Below are 20,156 nucleotides of genomic sequence, written 5' to 3'. Positions count from 1 at the left end.
TTCAAATAATTTCATAGTGAAGTGGAAAATCATCGTAACAAGAAAATAAACTTTCTACGATCTGATCGCGGAGGAGAATATTTGAGTTATGAGTTTGGTCTTCATTTGAAACAATGCAGAATAATTTCGCAACTCACGCCGTCTGGAACACCACAGCGTAATGGTGTGTCCGAACATCGTAACCGTACTTTATTAGATATGGTGCAATCTATGATGTCTCTTACCGAGTTACCACTATCGTTTTGGAGTTTTGCATTAGAGACAGCTGCATTCATGTTAAATAGGGAACCATCTAAATCCGTTGAGACGACACCATATGTGGCTTGGCAAGAAACCAAAGTTGTCGTTTCTTAAAGTTTGGGGTTGCGATGCTTATGTGAGAAAGTTTCATCCTGATAAGATCAAACCCAAATCGAAGAAATGTGTCTTCATAGGATACCCAAAGGAGACAGTTGGGTACACCTTCTATCACAGATCCGAAGGCAAGACATTCGTTGCTAAGAATGGATCCTTTCTAGAGAAGGAGTTTCTCTCGAAAGTAGTGAGTGGGAGGAAAGTAGAACTTGATGAGGTAACTGTACCTGCTCCCTTATTGGAAAGTAGTTCATCATAGAAATCTGTTCCTGTGATTCCTACACCAATTAGTGAGGAAGCTAATGATGATGATCATGTAACTTCAGATCAAGTTACTACCAAACCTTGTAGGTCAACCAGAGTGAGATCCGCACCAGAGTGATACGTCCATTTTGCATCATGCTTTTATATCGATATTTATTGCATTATGGGCTGTTATTTCACTTTATGTCACTATACTTATGGCTATTCTCTCTTATTTTACAAGGTTTACATAAGGAGGGAGAATGCCGACAGCTGGAATTCTGGGCTGGAAAAGGAGCAAATATTAGAGACCTATTCTGCGCAACTCCAAAAGTCCTGAAACTCCACGGAATATCTTAAAAGAAATAAAGAAAAATCCTCGCCAAAGATGAAGTCCAGGGGGCCCACACCCTGCTCACGAGGGTGGGGGCCGCGCCCCCCTCCTAGGGCGCGCCCCCTACCTCGTGGGCCCCCTGGTCGGCCTCCGACGTCCATCTTCTCCTACATGACGTCTTTCTAAGAGAAAAAAAATAAGAGGGTACTTTTCGGGACGGAACTCCGCCGCCATGAGGCGGAACCTTGGCGGAACCAATCTAGAGCTCTGGCAGAGCTGTTCTGCCGGGGATACTTCCCTCCGGGAGGGGGAAATCATCGCGATCATCATCACCAATGCTCCTCTCATCGGGAGAGGGCAATATCCATCAACATCTTCACCAGCACCATCTCATCTCCAAACCCTAGTTCATCTCTTGTATCCAATTCTTGTCCCTAAGTCCGGGATTGGTGCTAGTAGGTTGCTAGTAGTGTTGATTACTCCTTGTAGTTGATGCTAGTTGGTTTATTTGGTGGAAGATCATATGTTCAGATCCTATATGCATATTATTACCCCTCTGATTATGAACATGAATATGCTTTGTGAGTAGTTACGTTTGTTCCTGAGGACAATGGAGAAGTCTTGCTATTAGTAGTCATGTGAATTTGGTATTTGCTTGATATTTTGATAAGATGTATGTTGTCTAGCCTCTAGTTGTGTTATGTGAACGTTGACTACATAACACTTCACCATTATTTGGGCCTAGAGGAAGTCATTGGGAAGTAATAAGTAGATGATGGGATGCTAGAGTGACAGAAGCTTAAACCCTAGTTTATGCGTTGCTTCGTAAGGGGATGATTTGGATCCATATTGTTTCATGCTATGGTTAGGTTTAATACTTTTGTTGTAGTTGCGGATGCTTGCAATAGAGGTTAATCATAAGTGGGATGCTTGTTCAAGTAAGAACAGCACCCAAGCACCGGTCCACCCACATATCAAATTATCAACGTACTGAACGCGAATCATATGAACGTGATGAAAACTAGCTTGACCATATTCTGGCTTGTCCTTTCCTACAAAAAGGATTGGGCCACCTTGCTGCACTTTATTTACTTTTGTTACTTGTTGCTCATTACAATTTATCTTGTCACAAAACTATCTATTACCACTTATTTCAGTACTTGCAGAGAATACCTCGTTGAAAACCGCTTATCATTTCCTTCTGCTCCTCGTTGGGTTCGACACTCTTACTTATCGAAAGGACTACGATAGATCCTCTATACTTGTGGGTCATCAAGACTCTTTTCTGGCGCCGTTGCCGGGGAGTGTAGCGCCTTTGGCAGGTGGAATTTGGTAAGGAAAAATTTATATAGTGTGCTGAAATTTACTGTCACTTGTTACTATGGAAAGTAATTCGTTGAGGGGCTTGTTCGGGGTATCTTCACCCCGTCCAGTAGAGCAAAGAATTGCTCCTCAACCTACTGAACCTATTGAAAATGAAACTCCTTTTGAATTTCCTTCGGGTATGATGGAAAAACTGCGAGCTAATCCTTTTACAGGAGATGGAACAAAGCATCCTGATGAGCACTTAATATATGTGGATGAAGTTTGTGGATTATTTAAGCTTGCAGGTATACCCGATGATGTTGCTAAGAAGAAGGTCATCCCTTTATATTTGAAGGGAGACGCATCGATATGGTATAGGCTATGTGATGATATGAGATCATGGAACTATAAAAGATTGAAATTGGAATTTCATCAAAAGTATTATCCTATGCATCTTGTTCATCATGATCGCAATTATATATACAATTTTTGGCCTCGCGAAGGAGAAAGAATCGCTCAAGCTTGGGGGAGGATTAAATCAATGTTATATTCATGGCCCAATCATGAGCTCTCGAGAGAAATAATTATTCAAAGTTTTTATGCTCGGCTTTCTGATAACGATCGCACCATGCTCGATACTTCTTGTGCTGATTCTTTTATGATGAAGACTATTGAATTTAAATGGAATTTATTGGATAGAATTAAACGCAACTCTGAAGATTGGGACCACGACGAAGGTAAGGAGTCAGGTATGACACCTAAGTTTTATTGTGTTAAATCTTTTATGGATACCGATATTTTCCGTAAGTTTAGCACTAAATATGGCCTTGACTCTAAGATAGTAGCTTCTTTCTGTGAATCTTTTGCTACTTATGTTGATCTCCCCAAGGAGAAGTGGTTTAAATATCATCCTCTCATAGAAGTAAAAGTAGCTGCACCTATTAAAGTTGAAGAAAGGACTATCACTTATAATGATCCTATTGTTCCTACTTCTTATGTTGAGAAACCACCTTTCCCTGTTAGAATAAAGGATCATGCTAAAGCTTCAACTGTTGTCCGTAAAAGCAATATTAGAACTTATACACCTCCTGAGCAAGTTAAAGTAGAACCTAATATTGCTATTGTTAAAGATCTCTTGTCTGATAATATTGATGGGCATGTTATTCAGTTCGATGGTGAAACTGCTAGAATTGCTAAGCCTTGTGCTAAAGATAAACATAGACCTGTGGTAGGCGTGCCTATTATTTCTGTTAAAATAGGAGATCATTGTTATCATGGCTTATGTGATATGGGTGCTAGTGCTAGTGTTATACCTTATGACTTGTATAAAGAAATCAAGCATGAAATTGCACCTGCAGAGTTAGAAGATATTGATGTCACAATTAAACTTGCCAATAGAGATACTATTTCAGCAATGGGAATTGTTAGAGATGTTGAAGTCTTGTGTGGGAAAACTAAATATCCTGCTGATTTTCTTGTTCTCACTTCTCCACAAGATAGCTTTTGTCCCATTATATTTGGTAGACCCTTCTTGAACACTGTTAACGCTAAGATAGATTGCGAAAAGAATGTTGTTACTATTGGCTTGAATGATATGGTTCATGAGTTTAATTTCTCTAAATTTAGTAAACAACATCGTGAGGAAGAATTACCTAGTAAGGATGAGACTATTGGTCTAGCTTCTATTGCCGTACCTCCTAGTGATTCTTTAGAACACTATTTGCTAGACCATGAAAATGACCTGTTCATGAATGAAAGAAAGGAAATAGATGAAGTATTCTTTAAACAGGAACCTATTCTGCAACACAATTTGCCTGTTGAAATTTTAGGGGATCCTCCTCCACCCAAGGGTGATCCCGTGTTTGAGCTTAAACCGTTGCCTGATAATCTTAAATATGCTTATCTTGATGAAAAGAAGATATATCCTGTTATTATTAGTGCTAACCTTTCAGAGCATGAAGAAGAAAGATTATTGAAAACTCTGAAGAAGCACCGTGCTGCTATTGGATATACTCTTGATGATCTTAAGGGCATTAGTCCCACTCCGTGTCAGCATAAAATAAATTTGGAAGCTGATGCCAAACCAGTTCGTGATCCTCAACGACGTCTGAATCCTAAAATGAAAGAAGTGGTAAGAAAAGAAATACTCAAGCTTCTGGAGGCAGGTATAATTTATCCCGTTGCTGATAGCCAGTGGGCAAGTCCTGTCCATTGTGTCCCTAAGAAGGGAGGTATTACTATTGTTCCTAATGATAAAGATGAATTGATTCCACAAAGAATTATCACAGGTTATAGGATGGTAATTGATTTCTGCAAATTAAATAAGGCTACTAAGAAAGATCATTACCCCTTACCTTTTATTTATAAAATGCTAGAAATATTATGCAAACATACACATTATTGCTTCCTAGATGGTTATTCTGGTTTCTCTCAAATACCTGTGTCGGCTAAAGATCAATCAAAAACTACTTTTACATGCCCTTTTGGTACTTTTGCTTATAGACGTATGCCTTTTGGTTTATGTAATGCACCTGCTACCTTTCAAAGATGCATGATGGCTATATTCTCTGACTTTTGTGAGGTTTTCATGGACGACTTTTCCGTCTATGGTTCCTCTTTTGATGATTGCTTAAGCAATCTTGATCGAGTTTTGCAGAGATGTGAAGAAACTAATCTTGTCTTGAATTGGGAAAAGTGCCACTTTATGGTTAATGAAGGTATTGTCTTGGGGCACAAAGTTTCTGAAAGAGGTATTGAAGTTGATAAAACCAAAGTTGATGCTATTGAAAAGATGCCATGTCCCAAGGACATCAAAGGTATAAGAAGTTTCCTTGGTCACGCTGGATTTTATAGGAGGTTCATTAAGGACTTCTCAGAAATTTCTCGGCCTCTGACTAATTTATTACAAAAAGATATACCATTTGTCTTTGATGATGAGTGTGTAGAAGCATTTGAAATACTTAAGAAAGCATTAGTCTTAGCACCTGTTGTTCAGCCACCTGATTGGAATTTACCCTTTGAAATTATGTGTGATGCTAGTGATTATGCTGTAGGTGCTGTTCTAGGGCAAAGAGTTGATATGAAATTAAATGCTATCCATTATGCTAGTAAGACTCTAGACAATGCTCAAAGGACTTATGCTACTACTGAAAAAGAGCTTTTAGCAGTTGTATTTGCTTGTGATAAGTTCAGACCTTATATTGTTGATTCTAAAGTAACTATTCACACGGATCATGCTGCTATCAAATATTTTATGGAAAAGAAAGATGCTAAACCTAGGCTTATTAGATGGGTTCTCTTGCTACAAGAATTTGATTTGCATATTGTTGATAGAAAGGGAGCTGAGAACCCCGTTGCAGATAACTTATCTAGGTTAGAAAATGTTCTTGATGACCCACTACCTATTGATGATAGCTTTCCTGATGAACAATTAAATGTTATAAGTACTTCTCGTAGTACCCCTTGGTATGCTGATTATGCTAATTATATTATTGCTAAGTTTATACCACCTAGCTTCACATACCAGCAAAAGAAAAAGTTCTTCTATGACTTGTGACATTACTTTTGGGATGACCCACATCTTTATAAAGAAGGAGTAGATGGTGTTATTAGACGTTGTGTACCTGAGCATGAACAGGAACAGATCCTACGCAAGTGTCACTCCGAAGCTTATGGAGGACACCACGCTGGAGACAAAACTGCACATAAGGTATTGCTATCTGGTTTTTATTGGCCTACTCTCTTCAAGGATGCCCGTAAGTTTGTCTTGTCTTGTGATGAATGTCAAAGAATTGGTAATATTCGTAGACGTCAATAAATGCCTATGAATTATTCACTTGTTATTGAACCATTTGATGTTTGGGGCTTTGATTGTATGGGACCTTTTCCTGCCTCTAATGGATACACACATATTCTAGTGGCTGTTGATTACGTTACTAAGTGGGTAGAAGCTATTCCAACTAGTAGTGCTGATCATAACACTTCTATTAAAATGCTTAAGGAAGTTATTTTTCCGAGGTTTGGAGTCCCTAGATATTTAATGACTGATGGTGGTTCACACTTTATTCATGGTGCCTTCCGTAAAATGGTTGCTAGGTATGACGTTAATCATAGAATTGCCTCTCCTTATCACCCGCAGCCTAGTGGTCAAGTAGAATTGAGCAATAGAGAGCTCAAATTAATTTTGCAAAAGACTGTTAATCGGTCTAGAAAGAATTGGTCCAAGAAACTTGATGATGCATTATGGGCTTATAGAACTGCATACAAAAATCCTATGGGTATGTCTCCATATAAAATGGTTTATGGAAAAGCATGTCACTTACCTCTCGAACTAGAACATAAGGCATATTGGGCTATTAAAGAGCTTAACTATGATTTCAAACTTGCCGGTGAAAAGAGGTTATTTGATATTAGCTCACTTGATGAATGGAGAACCCAAGCATATGAAAATGCCAAGTTGTTTAAAGAAAAAGTTAAAAGATGGCATGACAAAAGGATACAAAAGTGTGAGTTTAATGTAGGTGATTATGTATTGCTATACAACTCTCGCTTAAGATTTTTTGCAGGAAAACTTCTCTCTAAATGGGAAGGCCCCTATGTTATCGAATAGGTCTATCGTTCCGGTGCTATAAAAATCAACAACTTCGAAGGCACAAATCCGAAGGTGGTAAACGGTCAAAGAATCAAACATTATATCTCAGGTAATCCCATAAATGTTGAAACCAATGTTATTGAAACCGTAACCCCGGAGGAATACATAAGGGACACTTTCCAGACTGTTTCAGACTCCGAAAAGGAATGGGTATGTGGTACGGTAAGTAAACCGACTCCAAAACAATTTTTAAGGTAATATTTCTCCATTTTGGAATATTTAGAAAAATAGAAAAATAAGTAGCAGTCCGGGAAGGAAACGAGGACCCCACGAGGGTGGTGGGCGCGCCCTACCCCTCTGGCGCTCCCCCTACCTTGTGAGCACCTCGTGTGCCTTCCGGACTCCGTTTTCTTGCACGGTACATATTTTGGTCGGTAAAAATTCATTATGTAACCTCCCGAAGGTTTTGACTCCCGTATCACCCAAATATCCTCAGTTTTTGTTTTGAGCTGTGCTGCTGCAGATTAGATCAACATGTCTTCCCAGGATTCGGAAGGAGAAAGCTATGTGGATGATTACTTAGCAAATCCCAAGGTCTATGGAGATGTGGAACATGATGGTTGGACCACGGAGGAAGAAGAGGACTATGAACCCAAGGGGAAGGAGGAGACGAGCTCAGATGAAGATGAAGCCCCATTACCTCAACCAGGGGACATGAAAATAAGTAGGACCTATGCAAAAAGATATTAACCCTGGAGTGGGAGATTGATGATCTGAGGGATCAAAATGCCGTCCTCAAGCGCAAATTAAGGGAGAAGCCTAAGTCATCAACTAAGCCGACAACACCACCACCTTCTTCACCGACAAAGGAGACATAATCACATGGGTATGGGCACTCCCCTTGGCAACCGCCAAGCTTGGGGGAGGTGCCCCGGTATCGTATCACAATCACAACTCCTATCTTTACCGCTTTTCTTAGTTCGATCCTATTAGTAGTATCTTGATCTAGTAGAATAAAGCTTATGGCATGATCTAGTTTTGAGTTTTGCTTTATGATCACTCTTTGTAATCGAGTCCGTGAGCTATATAATAAAGATTAGTGTTGAGTCAAGGGCTTGATTATTTTGCCATGATCTTGGGTGAATAAAAGAAAAGAAGAAAAAGAATAAAAAGAAACAAAAAGTTCATATTGATCTTATTGAGAGTAATGACTTCACATAGAAAGAGTATGATTATTAAAAGTTGTTGGGAGTTGGCAGACATAGCTTTGCTCATTGTTGCAATTAATATGAAGTAATAAGGAAAGATAGGTTTCACATATAGATATATTATCATTGACATCTTTTATGATTGGGAGCACTCATTAAAATATGACATGCTAAAGGGTTGATGTTGGACAAGGAAGACAACGTAATGAGTTATGTCTTTCTTATATCTGAGATAAAGTATGTTGTCATGGATCCTCTATCTTGTTGAGCTTGCCTTTCCCCCTCATGCTAGCCAAATTCTCAGCACTAAGTAGAGATACTACTTGTGCTTCCAAAATCCTTAAACCAGTTTTGCCATGAGAGTCCACCATACTACCTATGGATTGAATAAGATCCTTGAAGTAAGTTGTCATTGGTGCAAAGCAATATAAATTGCTCTAAATATGTATGATTGATTGGTGTGGGAGAAATAAGCTTTATACAATCTTGTGATGTGGAAGTAATAAAAGCGACAGACTGCATAATAAAGGTTCATATCACAAGGGGTAACATAAAGTGACGTTCTTTCGCATTGAGATTTTATGCATCCAACCATAAAAGAGCATGGCAACCTCTGATTCCCTCTGCGAAGGGCCTGTCTTTTATTATTATCTTCTACCTTATGCAAGAGTCACAGTGATCTTCACCTTTACTTTTTCATTTTATCCTTTGGCAAGCTCAGCATGTTGGAAAGAACATGATATATATATATATCTAATTGGATGTAGGGGAGCATGAATTATTATTGTTGACATTACCCTTGAGGTAAAAGGTTGTGGGGCAAAACTATAAGTCCTTATCTTTCTCTGTGTCCGATTAAAACTTCATAACCACAAGTATTGCGTGAGTGTTAGCAATTATGAAGGAGTAGATGATAGTTGAGTATGTAGACTTGCTTTTAAGCTCTGTCATAGACTCTTTCCGATGTTATGATAAATTGCAATTGCTTCAATGACTGAAATTGTAATTTGTTGGAGCCCAATAAGGTTTCTGATTCATACTTTTGCATTGTGAATAGATCATCACTTGAACATAAGTAATCATATGACAAAATCTATATATGTTGCTATTATGAGAATAATCATGATGCCTTCATGTCCGTATTTTATTTTTATCGAAGCCTCTACCTCTAAACACGAGGACATATTTATTGTTATCGGCTTTTTGCTTGAGGACAAGCGAGGTGTAAGCTTGGGGAGTTGATACGTCAATTTTGCATCATGCTTTTATATCGATATTTATTGCATTATGGCTGTTATTTCACTTTATGTCACAATACTTATGGCTATTCTCTCTTATTTTACAAGGTTTACATAAGGAGGGAGAATGCCGGCAGCTGGAATTCTGGGCTGAAAAAGGAGCAAATATTAGAGACCTATTCTGCGCAACTCCAAAAGTCCTGAAACTCCACGGAATATCTTAAAAGAAATAAAGAAAAATCCTCGCCAAATATGAAGTCCAGGGGGCCCACACCCTGCTCATGAGGGTGGGGGGGCACGCCCCCTACCTCGTGGGCCCCCTGGTGGGTCTCCTACGTCCATCTTCTCCTATATGAAGTATTTCGATGAGAAAAAAATAAGAGGGAACTTTTCGGGACGAAACTCCGCCGCCACGAGGCGGAACCTTGGCGGAACCAATCTAGAGCTCCGGCAGAGCTGTTCTGCCGGGGATACTTCCCTCCGGGAGGGGGAAATCATCGCCATCATCATCACCAACGCTCCTCTCATCGGGAGAGGGCAATCTCCATCAACATCTTCACCAGCACCATCTCATTTCCAAACCCTAGTTCATCTCTTGTATCCAATTCTTGTCCCAATGTCCGGGATTGGTGCTAGTAGGTTGCTAGTAGTGTTGATTACTCCTTGTAGTTGATGCTAGTTGGTTTATTTGGTGGAAGATCATATGTTCAGATCCTATATGCATATTATTACCCCTCTGATTATGAACATGAATATGCTTTGTGAGTAGTTATGTTTGTTCCTGAGGACAAGGGAGAAGTCTTGCTATTAGTAGTCATGTGAATTTGGTATTCGTTTGATATTTTGATAAGGTGTATGTTGTCTAGCCTCTAGTGGTGTTATGTGAACGTCGATTACATAACACTTCACCATTATTTGGGCCTAGAGGAAGGCATTGGGAAGTAATAAGTAGATGATGGGTTGCTAGAGTGACAGAAGCTTAAACCCTAGTTTATGTGTTGCTTCGTAAGGGGCTGATTTGGATCCATATGTTTCATGCTATGCTTAGGTTTACCTTAAAACTTTTGTTGTAGTTGCGGATGCTTGCAATAGAAGTTAATCATAAGTGGGATGCTTGTTCAAGTAAGAACAGCACCCAAGCACCGGTCCACCCACATATCAAATTATCAAAGTACTAAACGCGAATCATATGAACGTGATGAAAACTAGCTTGACGATATTCCCATGTGTCCTCGGGAGCGTTTTTCCTATTATAAGAGTTTGTTCTGGCTTGTCCTTTGCTACAAAAAGGATTGGGCCACCTTGCTACACTTTATTTACTTTTGTTACTTGTTGCTCGTTACAATTTATCTTGTCACAAAACTATCTGTTACCACTTATTTCAGTACTTGCAGAGAATACCTTGATGAATACCACTTATTGGTACGGTAATCCTGTTCTGGAGGTCATGTTACTTGACCATGATGAACGTACGAACTATGAGGAAGCGATGATGAGCCCAGATTCCGCAAAATGGCTTGAGGCCATGAAATCTGAGATGGGATCCATGTATGAGAACAAAATGTGGACTTTGGTTGACTTGCCCATTGATCGGCAAGCCATAGAAAATAAATGGATCTTCAAGAGGAAGACGGACGCTGATAGTAGTGTTACTATCTACAAAGCTAGACTTGTCGAAAAAGGTTTTTAACAAAGTTCATGGTGTTGACTAGGATGAGATTTTCTCACTCGTAGCAATGCTTAAGTTTGTCCGAATCATGTTAGCAAATTACCACATTTTATGAAATCTGGGAAATGGATGTCAAAACTACATTCCTTAATGGATCTCTTAAAGAAGAGTTGTATATGATGCCTTTGTCAGGCACAACATTCTCTGCCTTCCACTGCAGCAATTCCAGTACAGTACCGAGCTTTGTGTTGCGATCTTCGCAATTGGGGTACAACCCTTTTTTGTGATCCTCTAACATGCGATCGAACTTCAGCTTCTCCTTTTGACTTTCACATTGCGTCCTTGCATCGACAATGACCCGGCGGAGATCGTCTGGTTCCTCTTGATCTTCAGTAGCTTCACCCGTTGCAGCATCATTGGGCACATCGTCTGGTTCCTCTTGATCTTCACCAGCTCCCCCTGTTGCAGCATCACGGTATTTAGGGGGCACGTAGTTGTCATCGTACTCTTCTTCTTCGTCGTCTTCCATCATAACCCCTATTTCTCCGTGCCTCGTCCAAACATTATAGTGTGGCATGAAACCCTTGTAAAGCAGGTGGGTGTGAAGGATTTTTCGGTCAGAGTAAGACTTCGTATTCCCACAATCAGGGCATGGACAACACATAAAACCATTCTGCTTGTTTTCCTCAGCCGCATCGAGAAACTCATGCACGCCCTTAATGTACTCGGAGGTGTGTCTGTCACCGTACATCCATTGCCGGTTCATCTGCGTGCATTATATATAATTAAGTGTCCAAATTAATAGAAGTTCATCATCACATTAAAACCAAAGTACATACATAGTTCTCATCTAACAACATATAGCTCTCCAGAGCATCTAATTAATTAAACCATACATTGAAACTATGTAAAACATTTAAATGCGAAAACAAAGGTGATCATAATCGCAACCAAGGTAACAATTGATCCAACGGCATAATGATACCAAGCCTCGGTATGAATGGCATATTTTCTAATCTTTCTAATCTTCAAGTGCATTGCATCCATCTTGATCTTGTGATCATCGACGACATCCGCAACATGCAACTCCAATATCATCTTCTCCTCCTCAATTTTTTTTATTTTTTCCTTCAAGAAATTGTTTTCTTCTTCAACTAAATTTAACCTCTCGACAATAGGGTCGGTTGGAATTTCCGGTTCACATACATCCTAGATAAATAAAATCTATGTCAAGTTGGTCCGCATAATTTTCATAAACAATAAATGAACCAATAGTTATAAAGATTAATATATATACCACATTCGAATCATAGACAGGACGAGGGCCGACGGGGGCGGATACCAAAACCATCGCACTACATAAGATGCAACAATAAAAGTAAGAAAATTATACAAGTATCTATCTAAACATACAAGTAACAATATTTTCCTTTCAGAAAGAAGATAAGAACAAGAGGCTCACCACGGTGGTGTCGTTGATGAGATCGGCGCGGATGATCGACGGCGGTGAAGACGGGGGTGGGGCGTGACGGACCGCTAAATCTAGACAAATCTCGAGGAAAATGGAGCTTTGAGCTTAACTACTGTGGCTCGGGCATTTCATCGAACACCTCATGTGCATAGGAGGTGAGCTAGAGCACCACAAACCCCTCCCCTCGCCGGCCTGAGAAAAACAGAGCACCGGAGTGCTCTGCTCGCGGGCGAGGGTATATATAGGCACCTCATTGGTCCCGGTTTGTGGCATGAACCGGGACTAAAGGGTGGCCTTTGGTCCCGGTTCAGGCCACCAACCGGGACCAATGGTGGTGGGCCAGGAGCCAGGCCCATTGGTCCCGGTTCGTCCCACCAACCGGGACCAAAAGGTCTAGACGAACCGGGACCAATGGCCCACGTGGCCCGGCCAGCCCCCTGGGCTCACGAACCGGGTCCAATGCCCCCATTGGTCCCGGTTCTAGACTGAACCGGGACTAATGGGCTGACCCGGCCTGGACCATTGCCCCCTTTTCTACTAGTGGAACCAGTACTAAAGGTGCTGGTGGGGCCCTAGCCTGCCACGGCCTCTTTAGTACCGGTTCGTGGCACGAATCGGTACTAAAGGTTCGCCATGAGCCGATACTAATGAGCTCCAGCCGCCTAGACGTTGGAACCGGCACTAATGGTCATATTAGTGCCGGTTCTGTTACAAACCGAGACTAATGTGCTTCACATTAGGCCCTTTTCCTACTAGTGACATATTATCAATGGATGCATAGCAACACACTGCATGTGATGGAAAGAACTTTGATTATGAGTCATTCATGCATGTCATCGCCCCTACACCAGCCGCATCCAACGGGCGCGCTGACAATGAAGACCCAAGCACGGGTGGCTCGACCAGCTCGCGACCAGGCCCATGGCCCACGACGAACAGGCGGCCCAACCAGCGCATCATTGTGCCGACGTGGACGCTGTGACTCCAGCCCGTCCTACCAACTACTTGAGGCAGCCACAACAGCGAGTGTGGCATCCAGTGGATCAAGCAGAAACGGCACCGGCGGCTACCTACTCTCGCTTCCCCATTCTTGTAACCCTAGTTCTTGTACCAGAGACAATTTCCCTCGACCAATACTTGTAGCCACTTCGATTGTGAGCAATCCATATCAGGCTCCTTACAATGCATATATAATATACACATGTATTTGATAGAAACTTGGATAATAATGGATGCAAAAAGAGAGGAGGGTGACACCTGGAAAGAGATGCATATCCATGCATTGAGTTGTTCAAGGAAGTGCAAGTAGAGAGGGGAAATGAGCATGTTAGCTGATCCGAACGAGTAGTGAATCGCACTAGGGAGCTAGCGTCCACATGAGAGAGTTGTGAGTTGGCATGTGGCGGTTCATCCTGGTGGAACTATGGAAGAGGAACAACACGGGATGTAGGAGGGACCGAGGGAGCGGAGGTGCCAGAGGAAATAAAGCAGCATGGGAAAGGAAAAAGACGTTGAGGTTGCAGAAGGTGGAGAGAAAGATATAATCAATAGAAAGTCAGAAATGGTCTGGGGAGAAGACGCTCCGCTGCGCAGGGAAATCCTTTCGCCAAAAAAATAGCCTGCAGAACAACCGAAAGGACCCGAAGATCAGGGGCGGACCCAGGATAAAAACTGACCGGGGGCACCCAGCTATACAAAACTCTCGATAATTTTTACACATAGGCTTATATAAACGTCTATATGTCCTATATATAGACATTTTCTTGCAAGTCATAAGATATTTCATTCAAGTTCTAAAAAGAGATACTTCATCCAATCATAACACAACAAGTTATCAATAAAGTGAACATACCTTACAAAAAGACTTTAAATCCAAATAGTTCATATTTTGCAAAAGAATATTCATCTCTAACATAAATACTGTGTTCTGAAAAGAAAAAACACATATTAGTATTAGCAATTTAAAATTCTAATGGAAATGGTAAACACACAAGAGGTGTAAGGTATAGGATCATTACAATACATTTCTCCCACGACGATCTTTAATCTTATGGAAACGATCAAGAATCACTTTATAAGCAATTTCGTCCAGCAGTCCATTTTCCACGAAGCAAATTAGGCTATGGCTCAAATAATCATCACCAATTTTGTTACCCAAAGCACCCTTCACAATCTTCATAACTGAAAAACATCTGTCAACATTGGCACTGGTTACAGGGAGAGTCAACGCTAGCTTCAAAAGCCAATATACCAATGATAGGAGAGATGCTTCCTTGTATCCACCGTCGGTTTAGCCAAATCACCTATTTTGTCCAAAGCTAGAAAACATTGTATCATGGAGTATATTATCTATGCAGAGACCAAGTTCGTGTTCAAGAGTCACCATATTTTTGTGATTAAAAATCATCAGGATAAATCTTGGCTAATTTCAGCAACATTTCCTTGTCAAAATGGCAAAGTAAATCAGTTGGGCTCAAAGCAGACCTGTTGGTGGTGATGGTGTCGTCCCTTTCTTTCTAACTGTAAAAATTCCGAGAGAAAGCATCCTAGTAGTAGCAGACTATCAAGCCAGCAGACAAGTGAGAGTAATAGAATGGTTTGCCGGATTGAATTGCATAGAAAATTCCAGAATGGTACTACAAGTTAAGCTACCGGTAGTGTGCCACACTAATCCTATAATTTATGGTTAGAACCAACAGTACATGCCTGATAGAGTACTAGTACGGATTGCATATTTTCACTTGGTTTGACAGAAAACACAAAGAAATCAAATAAAAAATAAGGACCGGAGAGATCCAGGCAAACCAAATCGAGAAGTACCTGTGTTTCTGTTTGCCTATGGCAGTTTCGGAGTTGGGATGAGATTGAGATTAATAAAGCTTGGCTGCAGACCGGACCTACGTAGACCAGCGCTCGCGCCGCGGCGGCCGGCGGCAGGGCGGGCATCAGCCGGCAGGCGAGTGGGCAGCCGCAGAGCCACGATCGACCAATCCTCAAAGTGGCAGTGCGTGGTGGCTGACGGTTCACTTCTTGGTTTAATCGATTTTCTAGCTATTAGCCTATTCATTAATTGATTGATCTCCGAGAGTCGAAGAGGCAAGCAGTAGCCAATTTCTCCTCGTGTTCATCACTTTGTTGAAGGACACGCATCTCTTCATTTTTCTCGATTTGGTTTGCTTTTTTATGGGCTTTACGGAGAAGGGCCGATGGGGAGTGGGGGCACCAGCTCTTGCGTGACCGGGGGCCTGCTGGCTGGATCGGGTGTTTATACCGGGGCGACAGGAAATTGAGTGGGGTCCTGGGCCCCCGCTCGTCACAACGTGCGTCCGCCCCTGCCGACGATGACTCGGGTGGGGGAGTTAATGGGCCTAGATTCGAACAGCCCATGTGGATGACATATAGTAGTCGGGGAAGGCATCGACGACGCCAAATCCTATTTGGCGCCTGTTGCGCCGGATAACGGCATCGGTGCAAACGGGCGCACACCCCCCTGCGCTGTGCGACGGCCCATTTACCTTAGTTTTTCCTGGTTTTAAACTAAAAAGACGATCCTGTGTGATTCCAGATGCGATCCCGCGACATCTAGTTCATTCTTAGCTCGGCTAACCATATTAGACAACCAACTTGACGTGATTCTGTATATCAAATTTCTTCTTTTAGCCTTTTCTTATTTTCAGTTTTTCTTTTCTTTCCTGTTTCCTTTTTTTTTCTTCTTTCCATTTTCTATTTCAAAATGTCCGAACTTATTTGGCAGAATTGATGAAATTTTTTCAAAAATTCACTAAGCATTTTTCTTCCAAAATTGGTGATTTTTTTTCCAAAATTCGGTGAACGTTCTTTAACATACTAACTTTTTTTATCAAAATCAACGAACTATTTTGAAATCCATGATCTTTTTTCAAAATTTGGGGCATTTTGTTCAAATTCATGATTTTTTTTATCAAAATCGATGAATTTGTTTCAAATACGTGATTTTTTTCAAAATTGGTGAACTTTATTTAAATTAGAGAAAGTTTTTTAGCAAAATCAATGAACTTTTTTACAATCCATGACCATTCTTAAAATTCGGTGGACTTTGTTCAAATTCCTGCACTTTTTTTATGAAAATCGATGAACCTTTTTTTAAATCCATGAATTTTTTTCAGAATCATGAACTTTTTTCAAATCCATGATCTTTTTTCAAAATTATGTGAACTTTGTTCAAATTCATGAACTTTTTTATCAAAATCGATGAACTTTTTCAAATACAATATGGTGAACTCTTTTAATTTCATGAATTCGTTTTTTTAATAAATTATCTTTTAAAAAATTGATGAATTCTTTTTTAAGTTTACGTTTCCTTCTGTAAAATAATTCATACTAGGAATGGAACACGGGTCTAATAGCTCTAATTTTTGGATATAAACACATCAAGTTGGTTGCGGTGGAGTGGTTACTGTGCGAAGGCCGTGGACGTTGGCATCCTGGTTCCATTCCTATGTCGCAAGCGGCGCTGAGGACGCCGAAGAGGACGGCACGTCGACAACTCCTCTACCGTGGGCGCGATGGTAAGGAATTCCTCTAAAAAAAGAGTGAATTCCAGTTTTTACCCCTTATTTTAACATTTTTGACACTAATTACCCCATTTAATAATTTTCATCCTGATTACCCCATTTAGCAAAACTTTTGCTAGTTCTTACCCCAGTAATTCTTTTGAGAGCGATCTGCCAGCTAACTCCCTGCCATCGGATTCCTCTTGGCATTTTTTGCCAATGTCCGAACTGGTCACTTGGTTTGGCGGCATCTAGTTTTTTTTTCCAATGTCCGAACAGGTCACTTGGTTTAGCCGCATCTAGTTTTTTTTTCTCATGGCTGTCAAGTGTATGTGTGCACCACATCGTCGGAAAGATGAACAATTATCTTGTGCGCTCAAGACCGTTCAATCTTGCATTGTGTATTGTGCTTTGTAGGTTTAATGAGATGATATTTTAGTTTTCTTCCATGATGCAAAACATCGGAGGAAGCATTTATTTTACGCTTTGGGAAATCATCAAATAAAAACATTACATTCTATTTTACAGATCTGCACTGATATTGTCGAACATGTGTTTTTTAGTTTGGCTCCAATGATGTGTGTCAACTTAAAATTATTACTACCAGTTATTAACAAACAGGATGTGATTTTGGTTTTAATAGAAATGTATGCTTGGGCACTTAGTCTCGACTCTCGAGTAAAACACGATCTTTGCAAGAAGGCTTTCAAAAAATAAAAGGGGTAAAAACAGTCAAGATTGTCACTAAATGGGGTAATCTGAATGAAAATTTGTTAGATTGGGTAGTTATTGTCAAAAATGCTAAATTAGGGGGTAAAAATCGGAATTCACTAAAAGACGTAATGGTAAGGATAACATACCAAAAAATAGACAAACCAGCCTTAAAAACTATGCAGCGAGATGTGAGACAAGTCCAGCGAAAAAATAAAAGAAGAAAAAAGTAGAGAGAGACGAGTCCACCTCAACACAAGGAAAAGAAAAAGCAACGGGCCAGTACAGTACAAAGATGGAGGGCGGTATTGTAAAAGAAAAACAAATGCTGACATCAATCGACTAAGATCTGGACAGACCCATATTGATTTAGTGTGCGTCCGTACTTGCTTTGCTTGCTGATTGTCCTGCTGCTGCCCATCCCCGCTGCAGCTCGTCCAATCCCACCGTCGAGCACGCATGGACTGCGCGGTGCAGTGACTCGGCGTGAACCGACGGTGCGCACGGCACCCACTCCCACCGCTCCACGACGGTCCCGGCCTGCCGCTCCGTCAGCTCGTACAGCACGGCGCCATTGGCAGGCTCGGCCGCATTGTACACGTATCCTCCTGTGGCGTTGCCGCACACCCCGATCGATCGCATCATCTCCTCGTCGTCCTCGTCTTCGTCTCGGGGGAAAAGCCGCTCCGACATGTCGCTCGGCATTGCGTCGTGCGCCGCGCCGGGGGACAGCTCCAGAACGTCGCCATGCACCTCCCATGCTTGGACAACGACTCTGTTTGCTTCCTCGCCGTCGCGCTTCGCTCCGAACAGCATCAGCCGCTCAGCGCCGGCACGACCAGGCGCGACGCCCCACGTGTAAACGCTGGCGTCTGGTCTCAGGCAACGTGTGGGACCCCACCGCCGTTTCAATGGATCGAACCAGCTCGTCCACCCGGTGGTTCTATCCGTGAGGTATACTCTCTGATCTGTCGCGGCCGCCGAGAGCCAGGTTGCTGCGGCGGACTCCCGGAGCTTCGACGGCAGAGGATCACAAGTGATCCAATTTCCGCTTTCATGAACCTCCGCTGCGGCCACGACCTCTCCCTCAGCAAGCGCAAGCTGACACGCGCCGCCGAGGGCGACCATGCGGTCGCCCACCACTGCCAACACCGGGTCGACACGCCACACACTGGGACTCTTCAGGGAGATGCACGCGGAAGTTCCAAGAGGGTCGCCGGCGATGTCAAGGCCTGACGAGGAAAGCGCGCAGACACGGTCCCCCCGCGCGCTCCGCACGAGGCGTAGGTTCAACGGCAGGGCGTGGCGCGGGGCGTGCAAATGCGTGGTCAGCCAAACGCCTGAGCGGGGATCATACGCCAAGGTCTGGCGACGGCAGCCGTGGAGGTGGACCACAAGCCACGGCAGCCGCCGTGGGCGCCGGAGAAGGGCGGATCGGACTGCACGCAGCCACTCGCGCGAGACCGCTACCGCGGCGGACAAGTCTGACGCCGGCAAGCGCTCCAGCACCAACTCTAGCACGTCCCCGTGAAGGTACAATGCAGCAACCGCCGGCGGGTCGGTGTGGAGATTGCTCACTTCCATTATGCAAGCACCAACTCCAGCACGACCCCCGTGAAGGTACTATATGAATAACCAGATAGCTCTACCTCTAATTCCGGCGCTGAGCTAGCTAGCTAAATAGAGTAGGCGGTACCCAGCACACACAAAAAAAAAACGACAGGCAGGTAGCCTCACCATCCCACACCTAACCCTTGGTTGAAATAAAATCTACAGCCGCGAGTACCAATTCCAGCGCTCCACACACCCGGGGACGTGTCCGGATGCATTCGCGACCGTACCGGTCAGACCTTAAATCTTGGCTCGCATATCCGCGAACCTCATATCCAGCACCCTTATGTATACATACTACACATGCAACGTGAACTACTATACGTAGATCAAACAACGGACATGGCAATTGGCGGCAAACGGACACCGAAATCCTATTTACATCATCCAAGATGTCGCCATAGTTCATCACCGGACAAGTTTTAAACTTAAACAACAAAAAAAGATAATAGTAAACTGAGGAGGAGCATCTTCACCACATCCTCGCCCGGCGTTTGCCCTTCCAGTCGCACTCTCACTGCTCAATGGCAAGCCGAGGCACCTTCACGTTTTTCTCCGTAGCCGGCGAGCATCCGTCTCCGCCATCATCAGTGACCGGCGGTAGACCAAAGCGAGGAGCAGCTTGTCCTCGCCAGCCACTACCGGCAACCTGCGAGGGCGGCACACGGATTGCTCTGCTGCGTCCCTTCCTCTTGCCCGCAACCTCACGCAGCGAGTTCCGCGCGCGTCCGTGCCGGCGAGGCGGTCACTAGCACCCACCGCTGCCCGTCCGGAGCACCCGCTGGCGGCGGAAGGGGATGGCGCAGGGGCGGAGCGGACTGCGCAACCCTCACAAAGTTGTGCACGTGCACGAGGGCCCAGCTCGGGCATTCGCGTTGCGCCGGCGTGG

The 20,156-nt window shown here is 42.8% G+C and overlaps 1 protein-coding gene across 1 annotated transcript; it reads right to left on the bottom strand.

The window, feature by feature from the left end:
• Window positions 1-17,760: 17,760 nt before the first annotated feature.
• LOC147988156 (F-box/kelch-repeat protein At1g23390-like) lies at window positions 17,761-19,294 on the bottom strand. Its single transcript, XM_087541845.1, has one exon. The coding sequence runs from the start codon at window positions 19,238-19,240 to the stop codon at window positions 18,026-18,028; it is 1,215 nt and encodes a 404-aa protein (XP_087397971.1). The 5' UTR covers window positions 19,241-19,294; the 3' UTR covers window positions 17,761-18,025.
• Between the last annotated feature and the right edge of the window lie 862 nt (window positions 19,295-20,156).

The sequence above is a fragment of the Triticum urartu genome, chromosome 1A, assembly GCF_056163025.1.
Source record: "Triticum urartu cultivar PI428250 chromosome 1A, HENAU_Tu73, whole genome shotgun sequence".
Taxonomy (NCBI): domain Eukaryota; kingdom Viridiplantae; phylum Streptophyta; class Magnoliopsida; order Poales; family Poaceae; genus Triticum; species Triticum urartu.
The sequence above is the reverse complement of the archived record's forward strand: the minus strand, read 5'-3'. Positions and strand labels throughout refer to the sequence as shown.